At 39.4% G+C, this 21252-nt stretch overlaps 2 protein-coding genes across 4 annotated transcripts in view; one reads left to right on the top strand and one right to left on the bottom strand.

Annotated features, from left to right (window-relative positions):
* The window catches only part of saa (serum amyloid A), a 323028-nt gene that overhangs the window by 145538 nt on the left and 156238 nt on the right, over positions 1 to 21252 (top strand). The window lies entirely within an intron of this gene.
* ext2 (exostosin glycosyltransferase 2) lies at positions 96 to 20606 on the bottom strand. 2 transcript variants are annotated; one of them, XM_071488616.1, is made up of 15 exons: positions 20448 to 20606; positions 19342 to 19685; positions 18990 to 19213; positions 18357 to 18446; positions 17291 to 17407; positions 16811 to 17006; positions 16538 to 16677; positions 16356 to 16449; positions 10624 to 10755; positions 7081 to 7270; positions 4483 to 4649; positions 3713 to 3856; positions 3095 to 3223; positions 2360 to 2442; positions 96 to 1677 (listed from the first exon to the last, which is right to left on the bottom strand). In XM_071488616.1, exons 2-15 carry the CDS (start codon positions 19654 to 19656, stop codon positions 1539 to 1541), a joined length of 2160 nt encoding a protein of 719 aa, XP_071344717.1. In that variant the 5' UTR covers positions 19657 to 19685; positions 20448 to 20606; the 3' UTR covers positions 96 to 1538. The 2 variants fall into 2 exon arrangements, with proteins under 2 accessions (XP_071344717.1, XP_071344718.1); XM_071488617.1 differs by having other exon boundaries at positions 20444 to 20572.

Consider the following 21252-nt stretch of genomic DNA (forward strand, 5'->3'; position numbering starts at 1 on the left):
GTAAAAGCAGACATGAAAAAGGAAAACGCCTGACTTCATCTTCTTCCCACCTGACTCACACATAGATGGGGAAAAAAAACATTAAAACTGTGAGATGAATTACTGTGGTCTTTACTTCGGTATTACAAAGTCATATATACACCTAGATACGTAAACTCTGTCAAAAAAATTCAAAACAATTTTACTGACCTCATGAAAGTAATAAAAAAGGCAAATAAAAACATCACAAGGCAGTGTTAACATCTTAAAGACTGTGCTGCTCTCGATGTTACAGCCTAAATACTGGAGCTGGAACAACTAGCGTTGAAAAGGACAAAAATATAAAACACACGCAACAGGTAAAATGGAAAAATAAAAAATAAAGCATTGCATCAACAGTTTATACACATGTCTTTTGAAAAGTTGATTTGGGAGCTGTCTGTTATTCACTATCTTCAAGTGCATGGCAAAAAATGACTTCTACTGATGCAGTGCTCAAACACAGAACTCAACTCATGAAATGACTTAGTGGATGCTTCAATAAGCACCAGAGTTTTTTTTTTTTTATATATAAATATGACTTAAGTCTTACTCAGGCAGTATAACATTACAATTCAAGATGTTCCAGTAGCTCAGCATAATCTTTTTTTTTTTTTTTTAAATCAGCAGTTACTCACTCTAAATATTAGATTTATGGTAATAACTTTGTCTAACAGTTCAATCTGTGTAAAACAGAACATGGGTCAAACATTTACTGTACATCATCTGTTAGCCAGCACACTTTGTCATCACATTCATGTAACCATTTAATAAAGCCTACATAGATATGTAATTGAGTCATATATGTATATATATATATATGTGTGTGTGTGTGTGTGTGTGTGTGTGTGTGTGTGTGTGTGTATATATATATATATATGTATATATAATGTAAATCAAACATTTATTACTTTTTCTTTTCATACAGTACAGCTAAAAAATGAATCCATATCAGCTTTTGAAAAGAAGCAAAAAACAGAGAAAGAAAAATAGAGTATCCTTGTTGGAGCATCATAAATTATGACTATTATACAGCACTGCTGCAAAATACAAATATATACACTCTATGTGCTGATTCCACAGTGGCAGCAGCCCAAAGCTTCCAGCCCTAAAACAGTAAGAGTGAAGGACCACAAGCCTCCAATCAGTCAGTCTGTCAAACATCAGTCTCAGGATGACCCTCCAGTAGCAGTTTCTGTCACATTGGTCTAAGCATTAGCATTGGAAAATGTTTGGAAATATGTTTAACTTAAAGACCAATAGACAGGTCACTCTCATCACACCTACCAGCGTTCCCAGATTTTAGTGTCCTCTGTCATTCAAAATATTAACTCAACCTCCTGTACCATTCAGCGTTTTAAGTTTAATTTAAAAATCAAAGTGAAAGTCACTTGAACTGAGAGGTGACAAGAGCATGTATGACTTTAGTGCGAATATTGATGTCTTGATATAAAAGATGATGATGACAAATCTTAAAGATTTGAGGCTGTGAAGAAGTCCAAACATCTGTTACTGGCTGGTCAGAGGCTGCCGATGTTGGGGAAGCTCTTGAGCTTCTCTGGGAAGTCGTCTTTATAGAGCACCGGGTCTGCACGGTGTTCCACCACCTTCAGAGGCATTGTGCCAAAAACTGATGCAAACTTGTTGATACACTCAGATCTAGGGGTGAAAACACAACATTTTTACTTTAAAAGCAAGCTAAAAAAAACATGCATCTTTTAGCAGCTTCTGATTAGTAACAGTGACAAATTATGCATATGGACATGGATGAAGTCTTTCTTTTCAATTACTGTAAGGTGCCCTCCTTCCTAAAATAAGTTTTTTATATTTCCATGTTTTATTTATATCTCTGTCTACTCTGAATTAAACAATTGCATTTAATTTTTAAAAGGGGGCTGAAAAGACTGAAAATAATTAAGGTGTAACATTTTTTAAATCAAATTTCACTGATACAGTAGGGTTTTAGAAGGAACAGACTGCTTTACATTGAGTTCCACACAAATTTTATGACACCGTGCAAAGGCTGTTGTGCTTGATTGATAGAAACTAACCTTTCACATACAGTGAGACAAATAGTAGCCCAGTTTTTAGTGTGATTTTTGTATAACAAATTTAAATGTAATTTTAACATATTTAATATTCAAAACAAGCAGATATATTTAAAGATTTGTGAGTTATACACACACACACACACACACACACACACACACACACACACACACACACACACACACACACACACACACACACACACACACAAACAACAAAATAAATAAATAGAATATGAATAAGATTTAATTGTGCTCATTTTATTTAAGATTTCCCAAACTAAGTGCCATACCTCTCCACCATGTGTGTCTGATCCAGGGACAGTCCATCAATGGCAGTACACTCAGGGCACTTGAACTTTTTCCTGGGGGTCACCTAAACAAGAACAGAACATGGTCACACCGGTAATGTCAGCTCACTTTAACTGTTTGTAAAACTTCAGCAGCCCAGACAGAAGCTAATAAGACAGCGGCATCCTACAAGAACTTTTGTCAAGCACAGTGCAGTGAAAAATGTCATCAGTCGAGTTGGAGAGAGATGATGTATGGCTTTCCTCTGTCTAGACTCCTTCACATGTACACATTCCTTCCCCCCGACAAACTGGACCTGTGAATGTATGTGTGTGTAGAAGAGAAAAGAAAGTGAAAGACAGAAAGGAAGACAGACGAGGTGGGATTGGGTGTTTTCTGAAGGAACCTGTTTGAGATATGTTGGGAGGTGGGAGGCGTAGGGAAGTGTGCAGCTTGTGATTTGATGGCAGGGTGTGCGTGAGCCCCGGTGAGCTTAGGAAAACACACTCAGAGGGGGGAGTGCCAGTGAGTGACACAAAGATAAAGGAGGTTAAGGCTGGGCTTTAGCTCGGGCCCCTGCACCTGGGCATAGTCAATGTTGTGGGGAGGGGAGAGTCAGTGAAGTCGAAGGGTGAGAGTTGATCAGACCCAGAGATGGTGGCCCGCTCTGTCAGGCTTCAGCCTCCCCCTGCAAGCTTTAAGCTCCCAGACCATTGTAGCCAGACCTATGAATGTACCTTTATGGGGGCTTTGCCTGTGATGTTAGCCACTAGGAAGTTCATGGCGATATCTTCACAGTTCATGTGAGCATCCACCCAGTTCTTGATGTCTCCTGGCATCTTGTATGTGTACAAATAGTTGAAGTACTGGAATGAAAACAGATTGAAAACAACAAATGATTACGAGGTGTCATATAGATATCTTCCAGGCTTATTATGTACAATAATGCAGATACTCTTTGACCGGATGACCCAAGAGTATGTAGGAGGAACCACTGTACGAGAGTTTGCTTTGAACTTAAGTGAGTGTGTGAGCTTTTAAGCAGAAGTGAGATAACCTTGCTCTACCTATGACACTCTGCTCATCTATCACTGTAATCTTCTTGCTTGAACTCCTATATACACCCAAAAACAGTCTAAAGGAAATTCTCGATTCCTCCCTGCAAAGTTAATTTTTTATTTTATTTCATAAATAAAATATATCATGGCCAATTTCCTTTTCAAAATTGGTTCTATGTGCAACGTTACTAAGCAAAAGATCTAACATCCATGAGCAGCTGGGAGGGAAACTTGTGTGATAAGAGTCAGAGGCAGAGTTCAAAACTACTTAATTTCAACCAGGCATTCCTGAATCACCTTGTGATAAAAGGCGGCTCCAGTCAAAACCATGGAGACCTCGTTGGTCCACTCTGACTCATACTTCCACTTCCCCATTTCATGGTCCCAGAGGTGCAGCCGGCCAGGGTAGCCCACCAGCCTGTCCGGGAACTCCCTCCAAACCTGGGAGCAGGTGAGAAGACATACTGTTTTCAAACATTTTCAGGAGAATTAAAGAAGAGATGTCTCACATTCAAAGATTTTTTTTTGTGCTTATCTTATTTCTCAAGAGAATTAAGAATTAAAAAATTTTGTCTTTAGTTTCAACATATTTCTAATCATTTATGCCTGCAAAAAAAAAAAAAAAAAAAAAATCGTGGTTGGCTGAATATCTCAAGCTTGACACGAACAGCTAATCTGATCCTTTTACTGCAAGCAAGAAGCAATGTCATGCTGTCAGACAGACAGCTCCTCTATCCTGCCTGTAATTCCATGTAATTATCCTTAAACTGAGCACAATTTTATTAAATGGCTTCTAAATGGATTCAGGTGAGTGTGCCAGGCTAAGTGGGGCTAGGCAGGTATGTGGGCATGGAAAGCATCAGCTCTAGACCTGTCATCATTTTTCACACATCAAACACATACCCATTCATCAGGCAGTCAAATCCCCAACTAGAGGAGAATGAGACTGTAATCTCCCTGAATGACTTTAGACCTTGGGATCAACTTGAAATGGTTCCCTGCAATACCTGCCAAAGATGGCAAAGTATGGTAAAGGGTTTTTGTTTGTATGGGGCTCTTTTTCTCACCTCATAGCCAAACTGCAGCTCATCAGAAGTCAGCATGATGATGTCATCATCGATTGCTAGTACGGCTTCTGTCTCAATCTCGTCGTAGGGGAAGAAGCGGTTGCTCAGTTTGTTCTCTTTGGTCCGCACAACTTTGAGAGGAACACCGATCTTTGGCCATAGAGACTCTGCCGGAAGGAAAACAAGACAATAACAACAACATTTCTGCTTTTATACACATAGATACAGACCTTAAAGAAGTCGATTTATTGGTTAACAGAAAATTATTTGGCTATAATTTTTATGATTGATTATTCATTTAAAACAAAATTTCAAGTAAAACTGGCCAAAATGTGCTGGTTCCAGCTTCTAAAATATTTGCTGGTTATATTTGTCTTATATGATAGTAAGCTGAAGAGATGACCTCTGATAATTGTTATTTCTTGGGCACTTCTCACAGTTTTCTGACATTTCATTAGCCAAATTCTGAATTATTCACTTATTTTAATTAAGAAAATTAATTAATTAAAATTAATTAATTGTAAATATTTTTTTTGTTGCAGCCCTACATATATATATATATATATATATATATATATATACATACATATATATATATACACACACACACAGAGTCAGAGTCTGTAATTGTTCATACATTTCTAGGGGTTGAGCAACATTATAAATGTGGCCACTATCAGCATCTGAAGATGGGTGAGGAATTATGATGTCATTTACCACTGACAGAGATATTTGAAGTCTGTCCTGGCAGTGGAAAACTGTGCTCTGGGAGTTTAACTTCACTCACTGACTCACATTGCTACGCTAACCTCAAGCACGTGCAAATCCAACCACACTACGATTCTTCATGAGGCAGACTGACAAAATGTTTTTTCAGTGGAGCATTTCAAAGATCTTGGGCAGTGTCCATGGCACGGACTATGGCACAGACAGATCACACAGAATGTGTCGACTCATTAATGGGGTAACTGGGGCCTGGCAGCCTATAAGAAGCGCTTCAGGTCCTCCTAACCACGTCTGAAGTCTCCTGTCAGAACCTATTGTCAAGAAAACTGCTATGTTAAACGCCCAGAATTTCTTCTCTTTCACTGTCCATGTTGCTGTAAGCCCTTCATTCAGTTCCGAGGTTGGAAAGTGACAGTAGGAGTGAGGGAATTATAGGCTATTATCTTTAGCCACACCTTGGCATGGGTTAAAATGCACACAGTGCTAATTCTGCAGACTCCTGAACCTGTATTCAAAAATTACCAAAACAAGATTCCATGTTCTGAACAATAAGCTATGGTTTTTATGCATACCCTCTGCACTTATTGTAGTTGTGTGGCAGTTAATCTCAGCTGCTGTATAGGTACAATGGATCACTTGTAATAACAGACACAAAAATTGATAGCAAGTCAAGACAATTTGAAAAACATGTTATAATAATGATAATATAATAATGTTAGGTCTGTTCCAAAACATGATCTTTAGACCCACAAACAGAAAATGGGATAACACTAGACTGTGTAAAAAACACATTTTGTTACTTGATCAGCATCTTCTTTAAAAAAACCAAAAAAAAACAGAAGGAAGCAAAAACAGGAGCCTGTAAACAAAACAGATCAAGGCTTGGTGTGAATGCGGAGGAAATCTGCCTTCATATTGGACGGAGCCCCATGAGTCTGACCTGTCGATGGCCCCTTGTTAATTCTAATGGGTCACAAAGCTCCAGCCAGGCGCCGCTGATGCCTCTAATGAAAAGGCCACTCACAGCCACGAGGGAGCACTTCAAAGTCCTCTCACTACTTCATTACATTAGTCAACTCTTACAGCAGCAGGACTGCTTTAAGAAGTCGTCTTCATCTGAGTTAAGCCATCAGTGGGATAAAGCACGATTAACTGTTGTTGTTGTATGCTTAATTGCCATATTAAGGCAAATAATTAGAGTGGAAGGTGCAATAAATAACAACTACTAAGAGCTTAATTTGACACATGTCTGATTGACTACAACTGAGGAAGTCTTGTGCCACAAACAGTAGCAGTAATGAAAGGCAAAAAAAACAGAGACAGATAATAACAAAAATACAATTTATACATAGTACTGCAAGTACATTGACTGCAGTATATGTGTGCCAATGCTTGGGGTGCTGAGTAAAGTATGAACATCTCAGCTGCCTTACTATCACTTCTCCCTCTGTCAAACATAAAGCCAGAGAGAAGTGTAGAACTAAGGTATTAGGCAAGTCATGACAGCATTTATTCCGGAGTAAGCCATTTTCATTCACCTGTTCAGAGGATTCACTTTGGATCTTAACAACCACCACAGCACAAACAAAGAGAGGGAAAAGGAAAGTTTCTAGGTGATTTTAGTGGTTACTATATTAGGTACTCTTGTTTGGATCTAACTGATAATCTTACAAAGCCAGGGAGCTGTCATTCAATTAAAGCAGAACTGAAGTTACAGGTTGTTGATGTTGAACTGGTTAGTCGGGGAGGGGTACACGAGTGTTCGTGGCTACCCTGTTTGTGTCATTTTGGGTTGGTTAAATATTAGATATATATAAATAAATAAAAGCTTCATCAACTTTCTCATTTTCTATGATAATCTGTTATACTCACCCTCTGGAGGACTCTTGTTCTGATTATTCCACACCACCAGCAGCTTAGCCAAGCTAGGCACCTTGGAGATTTCTGTGATGACCCGGAAAAGACTCTCAACGCGATCATAGGTAAGCACCACTGCTGTGAACCCAGGTGCCCTTGGTGGGATAAGTGGCAAGAACAGAGGGCTGTTCACACTGGACCACTTCTACACAAGACAGGACACAAACAAACAAAACAAAATAAATTATCTGTTTAAGCTGCAAACATTTTTTTCATCCTTTTTATTCATTCTTTTTCAACTCCATGGAAATAGAAATAAAAAGCTAGTCTGAAGTCTCCTGTGTCAGCTCGGTCTGTCATGTTTTCCATGATTTAATGCCCAATAATAATGCTTCATAGGACAGTGAGGTCACCTGCAGTAATTTCCAGATGATGCTTTTTATTCTGGAGCAAGAATAGCCCAGTAATATCTGTCAGGGGCTAACAGAGACACAGTACAAAATGTCAAAAGATTCCAGTCACAATGCCAGGTAAACACCACAGAAGCAGCAGGACAGAAGGACACAGAAGATCCAATGGGAGTTTGCAAACACGACAGGTTGGCTATACTCTGGTATCTACTGCTTTTGTGATGTTATTATTGTGTGTGAGACTCTTCTGAGATGTAGGTGAAATAGAGTGGGACAGAGAGGAGGAAGGGGGAAAGTGGTGAACAGTGAAAGAGTGGAGTTTGCCAGGTACTGAAAAGTGGCTGCCTATCCTCAGTGTGGAACTTGGCTTTACTTTCATTGCTCCCCTTTATAATGGCCTGTAAATCCCAGGAATGGTACTGACTCCAGCTTAGATCAAGTGACATTGTTAAATGAAGGAAGCCACGGGAGAGTTTTCTTACGTTAAGTGTGTAATAAATACTAAGCTAAAAGTTACAGTCACATGGATTAGAGTGACAAGAAAACAGGAGACAACTAGCGTCAGTCTGTGTGCATACAATAACTTCCTTTTTTGTTTACTAAGGTTGTTTTCTGAAGTGAAATAAAAAGGCAACCCATATATTTCATTTACAAGCATGTGTTACTATAAGACTAGTAAATATAGGAGCATTGGGGTTCACTTTTGATAGACTTCAAAGGCTCCAAAAATGTTCCACACTGGTTACAGTGACTATCAGTCTGAGGAAGGCAAAGAGAGCATATCTAACACAGTAAATCTGTGGGTTTCTTGAAGTCCATATAAACCCTGTTTCTCCTCTAGTCCCAGGTGACCACAGAGTGATTATGTGGCTCCTTCCATAGCATCAACTTAAGTCTGTCAACAGAGACACAGACACTGCCTTTTACACAACATCAGTCACTCCTCCTCCAATAAAAAATCACTTTACTTGCAAGTGGAAACTTCCTTGTGGCCATTCTCACATTGTCATTCAGGCAGAGGGGGAAATAATTAAACTAACACATATATGCAGCACAGATGCATTAAAACAAAATCAGGGAGAGACCACTTAAGTCATTTGTCAAACAGAATAAATTAGATGAAAAGAAAGCCACAGCTCAATGTCACCAACAGATCTGAGGGAGTTAGTTTGTTTTTTATACTTTATATTTACACTTAAAAAAAAACTTTTATTTTAGTCATTTGAAAAATTTGAGTGGTTCTTCATTAATTTTAGAAACTTGAAGGTGCGTAGATTAAAAGCAAGATAAACTGAAGAACTGCCAAGAATTCAAAATGCCTTTATCGGTCTGTCCTATCAGTTTATCTATTTAACATTGCCACTGAAACACATCTTATACTTTTAAGTTCAACTTTAAAAGCACACAGAAGTATTAATAATGTACACAGATGTGGAGGCACAGTAGTGGTAGATTAAAATGTATCTGTCAATTTATTGCTAAATGATGCAAACAATAAAGTTGCAAGATAAGTCACACTACGATTCATTATTATTAGGACAGTTTGGCTCTTGTTCAGCCAAATGGACTTCAAAAGAAAATGAACCGATGGTTTAAGTGCTGATTTTCAGTTGTGCAGGAGAACAGAACCAAAACAAAAATGTCCAAATACTGACTGACTGTACTGTAACTTTCAAACAAAATGGTGATCAAACAAGACTTTCATATGCCCAGGTGCTAATCACCACAAAATGTTTTAAACTCTGGCAAATTTAGAAGTCTGAAATGCCACAATTCTTGTTATGTATAAACCTTACAAGCATGCCCACTACCTACAAATCCCAAACAAAAAGCAGCTTGTCCCTTTTTCTGAAACCCCCCTCTTAAGGCACCAGCAACCCTGGGAAATGTGCTTTCAATTACCAGCCTAAAGAACTACAGCAGGAGAGGGGGAAAATGTCTGCCTGATTTATTTAGTGCTCTGTGCAAGTTCTTCTCACCATCCAGTCACTGAAGCCATTGAGAAAACACTTCATCTCCCATCTCAGGCAGAACTGGCCTAAGGTCTGAACTGTGACACAATTAAGCTCCTTTGGGTCTGGACAAACCTTTAGACCTGAGTGATACTGATAGATTGGACTGGGGGAGGACGCTCAGGCAAAACATTTTGACATAAGTGGGCAATGTCAAGTGTAACTGCTGGTTAACAAGTTCTCTGCTCAGAAGAAAACAGGCAACCACGGTCAAGACTGAGCAGCTGCTTGACCATAAACCTCTCAATCCTGGATGACTGAACAGGTTTGAGCAGAACTAAAATGACGAACATCAGAAAACACCCCTGCTTGTGTACACCATTGCAACTGAATTGCAACCTCTCTTCAGTTAATCTATTCATACTAGGATACTTGCAGACATTTGACAGATGCAAAGACACTATCATGCATCTACACACAGGCTCCCATGCACATGCATCTACCCCACAGGCTGAGCATGGAGGAGACTCTGGATCCAGCCAGGCTGATTAACAACTGCTGAGAGATGGTCGCACAGGCAAACTGTCTGCAGCCACAAACTCCCACAACCACAGGGATGCTAAACACACACACCATTCTCCACATCCAGCAAACTCTCTACTAACACAATGACTCAGACATGCAGGAACTTATTTTTCACCACAGTGGAGGCATCCTCCTTGTGCAGAACTGCTGACACAAACTGGCTGCCTCAGAGCTAGCTGGGTGTATACCAAACTGTGAAGTGCTGCATATGTGAGGCTTCAGAAAGAGGGAAGGCATATACTGTCACTCTGCCACAGAGGCTTCGATTTATAAGCCACAGGAGAGTGGAGAAGCTTATGCGGCAGTGTGAGCATCTGTATGGCCAAAGCTCCATCATGGATGGGTGTCATTCAGATGTCTGCAATAAAAAAACTTCTGGGAATACAACTGACCGGCTCAGCACAGTCAAGCACACAGACTGTATGGATTATATAGCTAGAAGCTGGAAGAGAACAGCCTTTATGGTATAGATATAGCTAAATAACAGATTCTTCTGAAAGACAATAATGCAAACTTGGGGCACAATAACAACATAATAATCTTGCTCAGTGTCTAAAAGTTACAAATATTTGTAAAATACATGTCAACATCAAGTCCACACAGTTACATACCACCACAGGTGGATTGTTCCACTGCTCATAAGTGCGTGCAGCATATGGGTAGATGCGGTCATTGATGATCTGGAGTGTTGTCAATCCAATAGCCTTCATGGAGCTGAAGTAGGCCTCCCAGAACCAGCGTGCCTATGGACAAATGGAACACAACTCCTTAAAATGTATCCACACAAACAAAAAAGGGCAAAAAAAGAGCAAACACAAAACATACTTTAAGGTCAAACATTGCACTGCACATTTAAGAAGCTATATATTAACTTAACAGCACTTTTTATTCAACTTTTAGATATTCACTTTACAGATGTCACCAATACAGAGGTGCAGCATTGGATATTTGCATTGACCAAAGAAAAAAAAAATTACAAACATAACAATCTTGTCAGACAAAAAAAAAAATTGCACACAGGTGTAAAAAAAAGCCTGTTCCAGAATTAGTCACCAAAATGAAATTATCAATGGTCAAGTCATGCAGAATAATTGCACTTTTTTTTAAATCTGTACTGAAGGCAATGATTTACATGGGCTACAATAATTGACCTTAACTTGAATAAGATTTCATTCATATCTTGAGATGTTGTTTTTGCTACAGTTTCTGTATTTTTATTCCTATTTTACTCTAGAGCGCATGACAGAAGATGACACCAGTGTGAAGTCATAACTGTAAAATCCAGATTTTTTCCCCTTGGTCCATGTCTTTAAAGACAGTTTTGGAGCCCTTTCTAGCCTCTTGCCCTTCAACAACTGTTCCTCTGAAGCCCAGTGAAATGTCTTTTGACTGTGCCTGTTTTATTTCAACAGATCTCTGATGTGCAAAGCAGACTTTAACGATAAGTGAACTCTTAGCCCGTATCTTAATGTTATCACATTGGCTGCTAAAATCCTTGACTCCAACTGCCTCCATTCACGATTCACTCCACACAGTTTTTTCAGCCAAGACTGCAAGCACGAGCAAGAATACCTGTGAACTGAATTTGTTTATTCACATAGTTTATTTAGGCTCTGACTGTGTAATGGATAAGATGCAGAGAGGAAGAAATTTTAAGAGAGATCAATAAAACAGAGCTTACAAAGTTTACAATGCATTGATCAATCTGGAGTAGTGCGACTGACCACTATATATATGTCTAGCCCCCATGTCTCCTGCAGGCCACTATACTATTAAGAAACTTCAAGGGACAGTTCAGAGGCGAAAGAGCCCTATAAGAGTTAATGAAGCTTTAAATATCACTGTCTCCTGCCAAGAGGCACAGTGCGACACTGACCTGACTCCACCCCACCAGCTCCTCAATGACCCACAGTTCCACGTTAGAAGAAACACTCAAATGTGTTTGTGTGCAGAGCAGTGAGCTATATTTCTATCTTGTCCTCCTAATGGATTGCACCAGTATGTATTTTTGGCTAATGTGTGCTCTCTGTGTTTAACAAAGACAGTCGTTCGTGGCACGTGAACAACATGTGACCACTGCCTAAATCACCCGTATCTGCGTATGGGACGAAGCATTTGAGTACAACAAAAACCAGCATTTATTTTTATAGAGGGGGTGAGGGGAATCCAAAAAGACTTTCTAATCTCAGGGGGGAATCCCAACGGCCCATAAATCAGCCAGTGATGAAAGTTTCTTTTCCGCCCGGGAGGAGGCAGAAAGCAAACTGTGTTGGCCCGAGGGCCCGTCAAACCAACCTCCACCCGCTCCAAGCGCCTGCAGGAATTTTTATGAGTGGGGAAGAAGACACAGTGTTGTAAGAGAGGAAGAGAAACCTTACTCCATCTTCCAGTCGCAGCCTCTAGCCAATAATCTACACTTTGTTTCTGTTTAGCAGTACAAATATAGCAAATGAGACCTACTGAGTCCAAAATTTGTTTTACCAATAAAAATAAAATTATGTGTAATGTAAATAGTAACCATAAAATTGCTGCAAATATTGAGAAATAATGCAAACAATCACAGGAGTGTCAGGTCCATAACATATTCCTCTGTAAGTAAAACTTAACAGTCATTTGATGCAATGCCTAGTTAAAAGCAAATCATCTTGTCATTTCCTTCAAGTTTAAAGAGCTCCCCGGCAGCTTTCACTCTTTTGTCGTTTAAAATACTTAAAATAAAGATCAAAGAGATTACCAGAAGTAGTTTAGATTACAGTAGTCTGCATCACTTTGTTTAACTCTTTGGAAGTTGTCAGGTACCTGACAGATGATTCAACCTATAGACCATAATTGGCAACCAGTGAGCTGTGGACAGAACCAGACAATCATTAGAGTTTTCAGCATAATCAAAACCAGCAGTGAAACAAAGTCTGTTGCAATCACATGAGTTGCTCACTGACAATATTATTTTCCTCACGATTTATTAGCACTTCTGCCTGTGATCATTAACAAGTCATGTGTATGTGTGTGTAGAAAAGTTTGGCTGATCAAAACATTTCTAGACACACACACACACATATATATACACACATGACTTGTCAATAATGATTAACTGGTCTCCCAGATGTAAATCAGTCCTTATCACAATGTCTACGATAAAAAGTAGCAGCATTTTGTGTCTAAAGGTCCACGACCAAAGAGCACTGCTTTAGTGGCAGGTTTCATGTGGGGTTACACAATCTTGGTGCTAGTGAGCCTCAAGGTTTCCTGGATTACAGACTACCCCACTGATAGACCATAGTTTGTGAGGTTCTGAACATTCTGTAGTACAACATAAGGCTCACCTTGGGGACTGTACTGTGTCCTCCTCTGTTGAACCTTTACATATTAGATTTCATTATAAAGTCAAGCCCTCATCTTTGGGCTGTGAAGTTCTGGTAACTCCTGCCTTTGAGCAGGTAAGGAAAGAAGGGAGACCTAGTGGAGGTTCTTAGTTGATCTCAAGGAGATCAAATCTGCAATTCTAGATTAGTAAGATTAAGGAGCTGTTATTACATATCTGACTGACCAAAAAGCTGCTGAGACCTGTCATCATCCTGACTGTTCGGTTTTGTACGAACGGTGCATGTAAAAAGAAGACTGGAATGAAGAAAAGCAGACAGCATGGAAAGAACAGCAAACCAACTTGACATATTCTACAAATCTGTTGCAGCCAGCATGCTGTTCTGCATGGTGAAGTGCTGGAGAGGCTACATAGACTGTATACAGTGTATGGGAGGCTACAACAAAGTTGGGAGGACAGCTAGGATTAGTCTAAAAAGAATCTGGTTGTCAGGTCGAAGCTTAATACCAAGACAACAGCAGAAGAAAGGGTGAGGAGTAAGTTGAAATCCATCATGGGCAATGACTCCCTCTTCCCATCTTACACATTGTAATTCAATAACAGAATTGATTTGACTGCCCTAATTTAATAAAGGTCTGTAGTGTATGACCCAAATAAGGCTGATGGGAAACAGTACACAAACATGAGCTCAGTGGTCTAACGTGAGCACTGTTAACATTTCATAGCTCTTTAGTATGTGGCCTTTTAAAATATGACCTAAATGGATGCTATTACATCATTTCAAATTTGAAAATTAGTTCTGCCATCTAAAACAAGTTTACTGATGGAAGCTCAACAGTAGCTTATCACAACTTACCTGGTCTCTAACAGGATTTGCTCCTCAAGTTAACCTAATGTTCTGTCACTGCAGGATAAACTGAAACTGCAGTGCCACTCATTAGGTAAATGTTTCTCTGCTATGATCTCGAAAAAAAAAAACAAAAAACCACCAATCAATATTTGATACACACTTAACCGCACAGAGAGATAACTGATGAACAACAATGAATACCATATTTGAGTGCCAAATCGCCAAAACAATCAATTAATCTTCTTCAGACCAGCTGTTTGTTTTTTTGTTGTTCTGTGACCTCTGACTCTTAAAAGTTGTAACAATAATTTATGTTGAAACCTTATGTTAAAACCAAAACCTTTAATATAATTTGGTATTACTGTGGTATTTCCTTTGAGGTAAGTATGAATTGCCTATTACAATTTTTGCATTTGTAAGCACAAAACTCAGACCACATGGGAACAAAAACAGTCACACTATGAAAGCAAAAGCTGCTGAGCCATCTGCTGGCCACACTAATGAAATACATCAGCTCAACCATATCAGTAGAAAAGAAATCAATGTTCAAGTTTGCCAGGCTTTCAGCATTCATTCAAAGGTTTTCTCACATACACTAGAATTTGAATTGGTCAACAGAAACGTATGCCAACTGTGCTCTGGTGAGCAAGCAAGACAGAAGATATGCAGAGACGATTGTAAGACTTATGGACCAAGCCTCAGAGAAGCCTTAAACAATTTTAGCATCCGTCCAAATACCCACATTTGCTGTCTTGAGCACTTAAGTGCACGTTCATGCAACACTAGGTAGTGGGTAACTGCATACAGTGTTGGCCTACACACAGTTAACTGGATGTTCTTATGAATCAAGCATGTCCTGGTGAGCTCAGATAAATTTCCATATGCTTGCAATCTTAAGAGGCACTTGGGCACTGTGGCAGTTGACGGATATTTGTCATACAATCCGGCATTTGACTACTTGCAAATACCAGGTAAAAACATAATATGTCGTAAACACGCCCTCTAATGTGAGCTCAAATTTATCCACTAACTGACAGATTCTACCTCTTGTCGAGCCTTCAATGAACTGTGCAACTGCTCTGAATAATTTCTCACATCTCCCAACTCTGAAAACAGGCTTCTTGGTCTTTAAGAATTTATCTGGATTTTTATCAGGTACATAACAAAGCAATGTAGCTAATGGCCTATAATGCACTTAATGTTGATTCCCTTTCTATGTATGGCAAGACAGGCAGGATTTCTTTATTCAATCTGAAGTATTGAATCAAGTCAGACAAGTGGAGAGATGAGGCAACTAGCTGTCTTAAGAGTTTTAAATTGTGATAGTAAATAACATTTTGTCAATAAAACTGTGATCAACAGCACAAAATAATTCTATAATGATCCTAGTTAGCAGTGTACTATTAGTTTCACCTCAGTGAAAGGATTTTTGTAGAGAAATGTCTAAAACAAGAATGACCTCAATTCAATCCATCTGTGCACCATCCGAGCAGGCAGAGGAGTACTGTGACCAGTGGATAACAAAACAATATCAGACCTTTGATACCAAGTTAGCTGTGAGGTATACACAGCAGGATACCCCTCACCCAATGCAACCATCTCACGAGCAAGCCATGTTTTTGACCTTGTCTGGTGTAATCCAACCCCAAGCGTGTCTCTGAGCCCTTGGCCTAAAATGTCTGTTTGGCCAGTATAATTGGTAAATGGACCAGAGTTGATACAAGAGAATGAGGAGCAGCTGAATTGGTGCACTTCTCTCATAGCGGCTTTCACGTTTGTTTATTGTGGCTCAGTACAGATATCAAATGGAAAGGGAGAATGAGCTGCCCTCTCTGTATTTCACTCAAGCAAATATCAACATAGTTTGAGTCTTCTGAAAGCTTTTCAAAATCCAGACTGAGCAAACAAGGATATTCAAACTTAGAAAAGTGAGTGTGGTATCCAAATTTCTATCGGTTGCACAACTCATAAAATTTGCTTTGGCTTCCATAAACTTGACAGGTTGGTTGGTTAAGGTACAGACACATCTCACACATGACATGCAAGCGCTTTAACCCTAGTGACAACAGCCCTCACCACCATGTCAATGTGAGTGCTCAAACAATGTAAGGCACTTTAATTAAGTTTTGCTGAGAGATGTTTTCTCTTCAGTTAGACATTGTGAATGTTACCTGTCTCTGCATCTCTTCAACTTGTCTGTGAGGAATACTCTTTAGGATGGTGTACATCTCTGACAGCTTTTCCTCTGGAATAACCACGGATGCCCTGTGTAGAAACATTAAATTAGTGAACTAAAAATGGCAAACTGTCAAACCATTTACTTGTTTTTAACTGTTTGGTGACTTAGGCAGACCTTTTCCAGTCAAGTACTTCAGAGAATGGCAGAATGTAAGAGTCAGCTAGGATGACAGGGACACAGCCAGCCTGCAGCACATCACTGAGGGCGGCCTGACCCAATCGTGCCCCACGCAAAACCACACAGAATGATGACTCCTGTAAAGATACATTGGGAGCAAACCATTCATGGGCCATGTGATTTTAGGAAGGTGATGTATATAACAAAAGTACATCTTGATATTCTTCATCTTTGAAATAAATATTTTTTTTAATGAGTTGTGCTTCCCACCTGCAGGATCTGTGGGTAGTCATACACCTGTCCCTTGTAGCAGCGTTTGCGTGCAGAGGCTGCACCCTGGGAGAGGTTGCTACATTTGTCCAGGAGGAGCAGTGCTTCTCCATTTTCTTCCTTCAAACGCTCCAGTTCAGCACGGTACTCTCGGTGAATGGCAGTTTGAGAAGACAGAATAAAGTAGCGCCGTGGCCTGGAGAAATGACAACAAGAGATATGCAACTGGTTATCAAGTCATACTTCATACTGTTGATTTTATCAAATGACTAATTGATCAAGATTAGCCTAAAGGGTGTTGATAAACCACAGGTAATTTGTATTGAGAAGACCATTCTAAACATCACACATCATTTTGTTTCCTTGGAGCACTGTCTGTAGAGAAGTTGTTGAAGGATAAATTAGGTAAAGTGACTGTAACTGGGTCATGATGTGAGACTCAAACAAAATAATGAGAGTTAATGTGTGAGACGTGCTCACCCCGGCTGTCTCTCTGGCAGCTCGACATCTGCAGAAAGTGGGCTGTAAACTGGGATGCTGACATCATAACCTTGTCTGTAGGTCCATGTAGAAAAACCACCTCCAGCCAGCAGTGCTCTGAAACACATGGACCTGGATTATAAACAATGCTTCAACACACTGAGGATTTCAACAGACATGAGTAAGAGGAACATACTTTAAAATGCAAATTCATAAATTGGTTCTTTTGCGTCCTGTCAACACCTTGCTACTCACAACACTGATGTGAGACATGTAGTGGCATCAAACAAGGCTTGGTGACCTGGTTGATTGATCTCATGTTAGTCCACAAGACGCTACACTAAATTTTGGAACCTGTTCTATTCTCCGGCAAGGAGACTACAAGATGGAAACACACTGTCAGTCACACACCTGGTTCTGATGAGGCTCCATGCCAAATGGACTCCAGCTGGATGAGCCCAGGAAATTCTCTACAGCTAAAGGCTGCATGTTCTTAAACCCACCCTCTTCCATTGTCAATCATCACTCTAGCCTAAAGGGCATATTGATCGACACAAGCTCTTTGTGGTAAATACAACCAGATTTGAAACATCTCCTCAAAGCCTCCTGAAAATATTTTATATCCTAATTGCTTGTAAATATCTCTTTCATCTTCATCAAATGATAATTTTTAACACTTGAGGAGTGACTACAGTTATGGTAAATGCCACTTAGGGTTGCATAATCCATAGTTGCATAAATATTAATTTCATCTGTCCCAGAAACAGAATACAAATAAACAAGAGACGAGGCATGCTGCTGACAGGAATCCTAAACACATAAATCATAACAACATGCTTCCCCCCTGTCTGGTGTTTTGAATAAAACTTTCAATTTGTGTTTTTTTGCACATATTTCCATTATGTTAACACAGCCTGTTTACTACAAGCAGCCAGCAATGTAATTAATTCCACTGTATTATTTGAACATATTGGGATGTTGTGGAAATTAACCATTACTGGTAAAGATGACTGACAGATAAATTAAACCATTCTTAAATACTAAGATGGCTTTGAATATGTCCTACCTGTCCCTGGGCACATCCAAGGCAGTATTGTAGTCTGGGGGGCCTCCAGGTAACATGTTGAAAAGCAGATGATTCATCCCTTTGTCCCATCTACCAATCATAGACAAGATTAGTGGAGAAATGCCAGATTAATCAAACAGAAAATTATATATTATCAGTTTTGCTGATCAGTTCATATTTTAAGTAATTATAAATATAAAAAAAAAACAACCAAACATTCACTGTTATGTACTTGCTTTTCTCCATTCCAAACCACTATTTATTCAAATCTTTTTTTAAATACAGGCAAGAGATTTGAAATTGAGACATCACGTTGGGCTCATGAGATAGGGCAAGTCATTTTTTCTCACATTTAAGATGTCCATGATTAATCATGATATTATTTGGTACTTAAAAATAAATGTTAGTTTCTACCCTACACAATATACATGATTAGGTGGCTGTAGATATATATTTTGGATATTAATAAGCCACAGCTTGAACACTAATGATAACAGCACAGATATGAGATCATTTGAGATAAAAGACGTTCATAAGGTGGAATGACTTAAGAGTAACTGAAAGTGAAAAGCACAATTAAAAATGAATAAGATTATAAATTTTTTAATAACTGGGTCTAGTGTAAATGGTTACCTGGGTAGCATTGCCAGAGCCTGAGCAGTCTCTCTGATACGCAGGGAGTTCTGATTCAGCACATCAATAGATGGGATAAAAAGACAAGCCCTGGTGACGTCATCTGTGTAAAAGTCGCTGTCAGAGATGGCACTGAGCAGGTCATTGTATTCTCGAGACAGTCCAGTGCTGCTGATGGGAACTCCCAATTCATCTACAAACCGCTGCAGAGGGTAGATGTAGACCTACAAAAGCAACCATTTCCACAATAGATTGTAATTCTATGCATTTTAAGTATGCAAAATGTTGAAGGGAGGATACACTTAGTTTGGGTAAGATCAATGATGTGATGGTCATTCTGAAAGACAGTTACCTTGATTCTGTTCTTGGGATTGTAGCCACATCTGTACACATCAAAACAGGTATGCATGCGACAGCTGAGGTCGCCTCTCTCAGGAATGGGGCTGGAGACAGGCAGACGGACCAGAGGAGCATCATGGACGCTGCGTTTATCAAGGGTCCAGTCAGCTGTGGACTCAATGGAGTGGGGCCAGAACTGAAACATCCCGGTGGCAATTAATCCAAGCAGAACCACAGAGAATAGGGTGATGTAGTATATACGATGCTTGGTTTTCATCCGTGGGATAAGAGCAGGGCCCCGTGAACTGTACTTTCCAGAGGGATACATGTCTGACACCTCTCTGTCCAAATCAGCCTCTGTAAAGACAGGCATCAGATCAGTGACAGCTTCATGTGCTCTTTATATTAGAGCTGCAACAAACAGTGGATTAAACGATTGCTTGATCACCAGAAAAGTAATCAGCAACTAGACTGATAACAAATCTCTTTGTCTGGTTCCAGCTTCTCAAATGTAAGAATTGAATGCGTTCTTTGTCATACGCTGTAGTTAAATATCTTTGGGTCTGCTGAAAAATGATTAATGGAGGAAATATTCGGCAGATTAATCGATAACGAAAATAATCGTTAGTTGCAACCATTGTTCATACACAATTAAGAAGTCTACCTAACCTAACAATCACAATTGATGCCTGTAACGTTACTCCAAAGTATGTAGGTCACAAGTCACCCAAAACCTCTGTATTTTAACATCAATGTTACAGTGCATAATACCCATATGAACAATAATAAGCTGTTTATATGATACTTATTCAATGCCTTTGCTACAACTACACGTATAGTTTATTCTACCGATGACATGTCCTTCTTTGCTAGCAAGTCAATGTAACCAAGCCAAAATTATTGACCACAAAAAATGAACTGCCACAGCAGCGGGAGACTGTTTTATCTTAAATTAACTAAGAAGCTAACTTGGGTAACCGCAGCTAACGCAGTCCGTTAGCTAACACAGCTGTGTAAACATTCATGCTAAGTTAGCTCACTACCTGGCATTTTTAAATACTATAAAAATGATGGAAAAGAGGGTCATTTTCTAAAGTTATAGGTATACGTTTTACCAACCAAGACGTTGAACAGAACGGGGTTGACAGTTCGCTCTTAATTCATGGCCTCGGTTACAAATCAGGTTACACTGAACAGAGTCGATGCTAACCTAGCTTCCAGCTAACATTAGCACTCCCGGATATCTTGCTGAGATTTCCGGAAGTCATTCTTCTTTGTTTCTGACACGTATTCGTGAATGAGGAAGTGGACACATTGGTTCCCTCTAGTGGAAAGGAGGTAAACGAAACGTTTGTTACCCATAAATGTTTATATACATTCTGTTTTACTAATACACACTTCCTGGTAAAGGGGCAAGAACAAGGTCATATGTATTGTAGGAGTCAAATCATGTAAATACTAATAAATAAACACAAAAAAACCTATCAACTAGTCTACTAACTTACCTTTCTTGCCTTCTACTTTGTGTGTTATATTTGCTGGATGTCTGTCCGTCTCGAGAACGTGATCTCTTAGTAATGCCTTCAGGGAATTTCTTCAAATTTGGACTCGAGGATGAACTGATTAGAATTTGGTGGTCAAAGGTCAAATGTTAAAGTCACTATTACCCCACAAAACATGTGTTTTGGCCATATCTGACAATTTCATGCTCTAATTATGACACAGTTAAACACAAATGTCATAGGATAAAATGATGAAGTGATGACATTTCATATCCATGATGATTTATTGGTGTATATTTGCTTATGTTGAACTTTTTCAGGCATTCAGTTCGTCTGTTTTGTGAGTCAGGCCCAAGGTGCATCAAACAGACACCTCCTATCCACACTGTGTCATTTGACCAATGACACCTCCATAAGGCTCA

This window comes from Trachinotus anak, unplaced genomic scaffold (assembly GCF_046630095.1).
Source record: "Trachinotus anak isolate AG129_WGS33_773 ecotype Australia unplaced genomic scaffold, CSIRO_AGI_Tana_v1 ptg000011l, whole genome shotgun sequence".
NCBI classification, from domain to species: domain Eukaryota; kingdom Metazoa; phylum Chordata; class Actinopteri; order Carangiformes; family Carangidae; genus Trachinotus; species Trachinotus anak.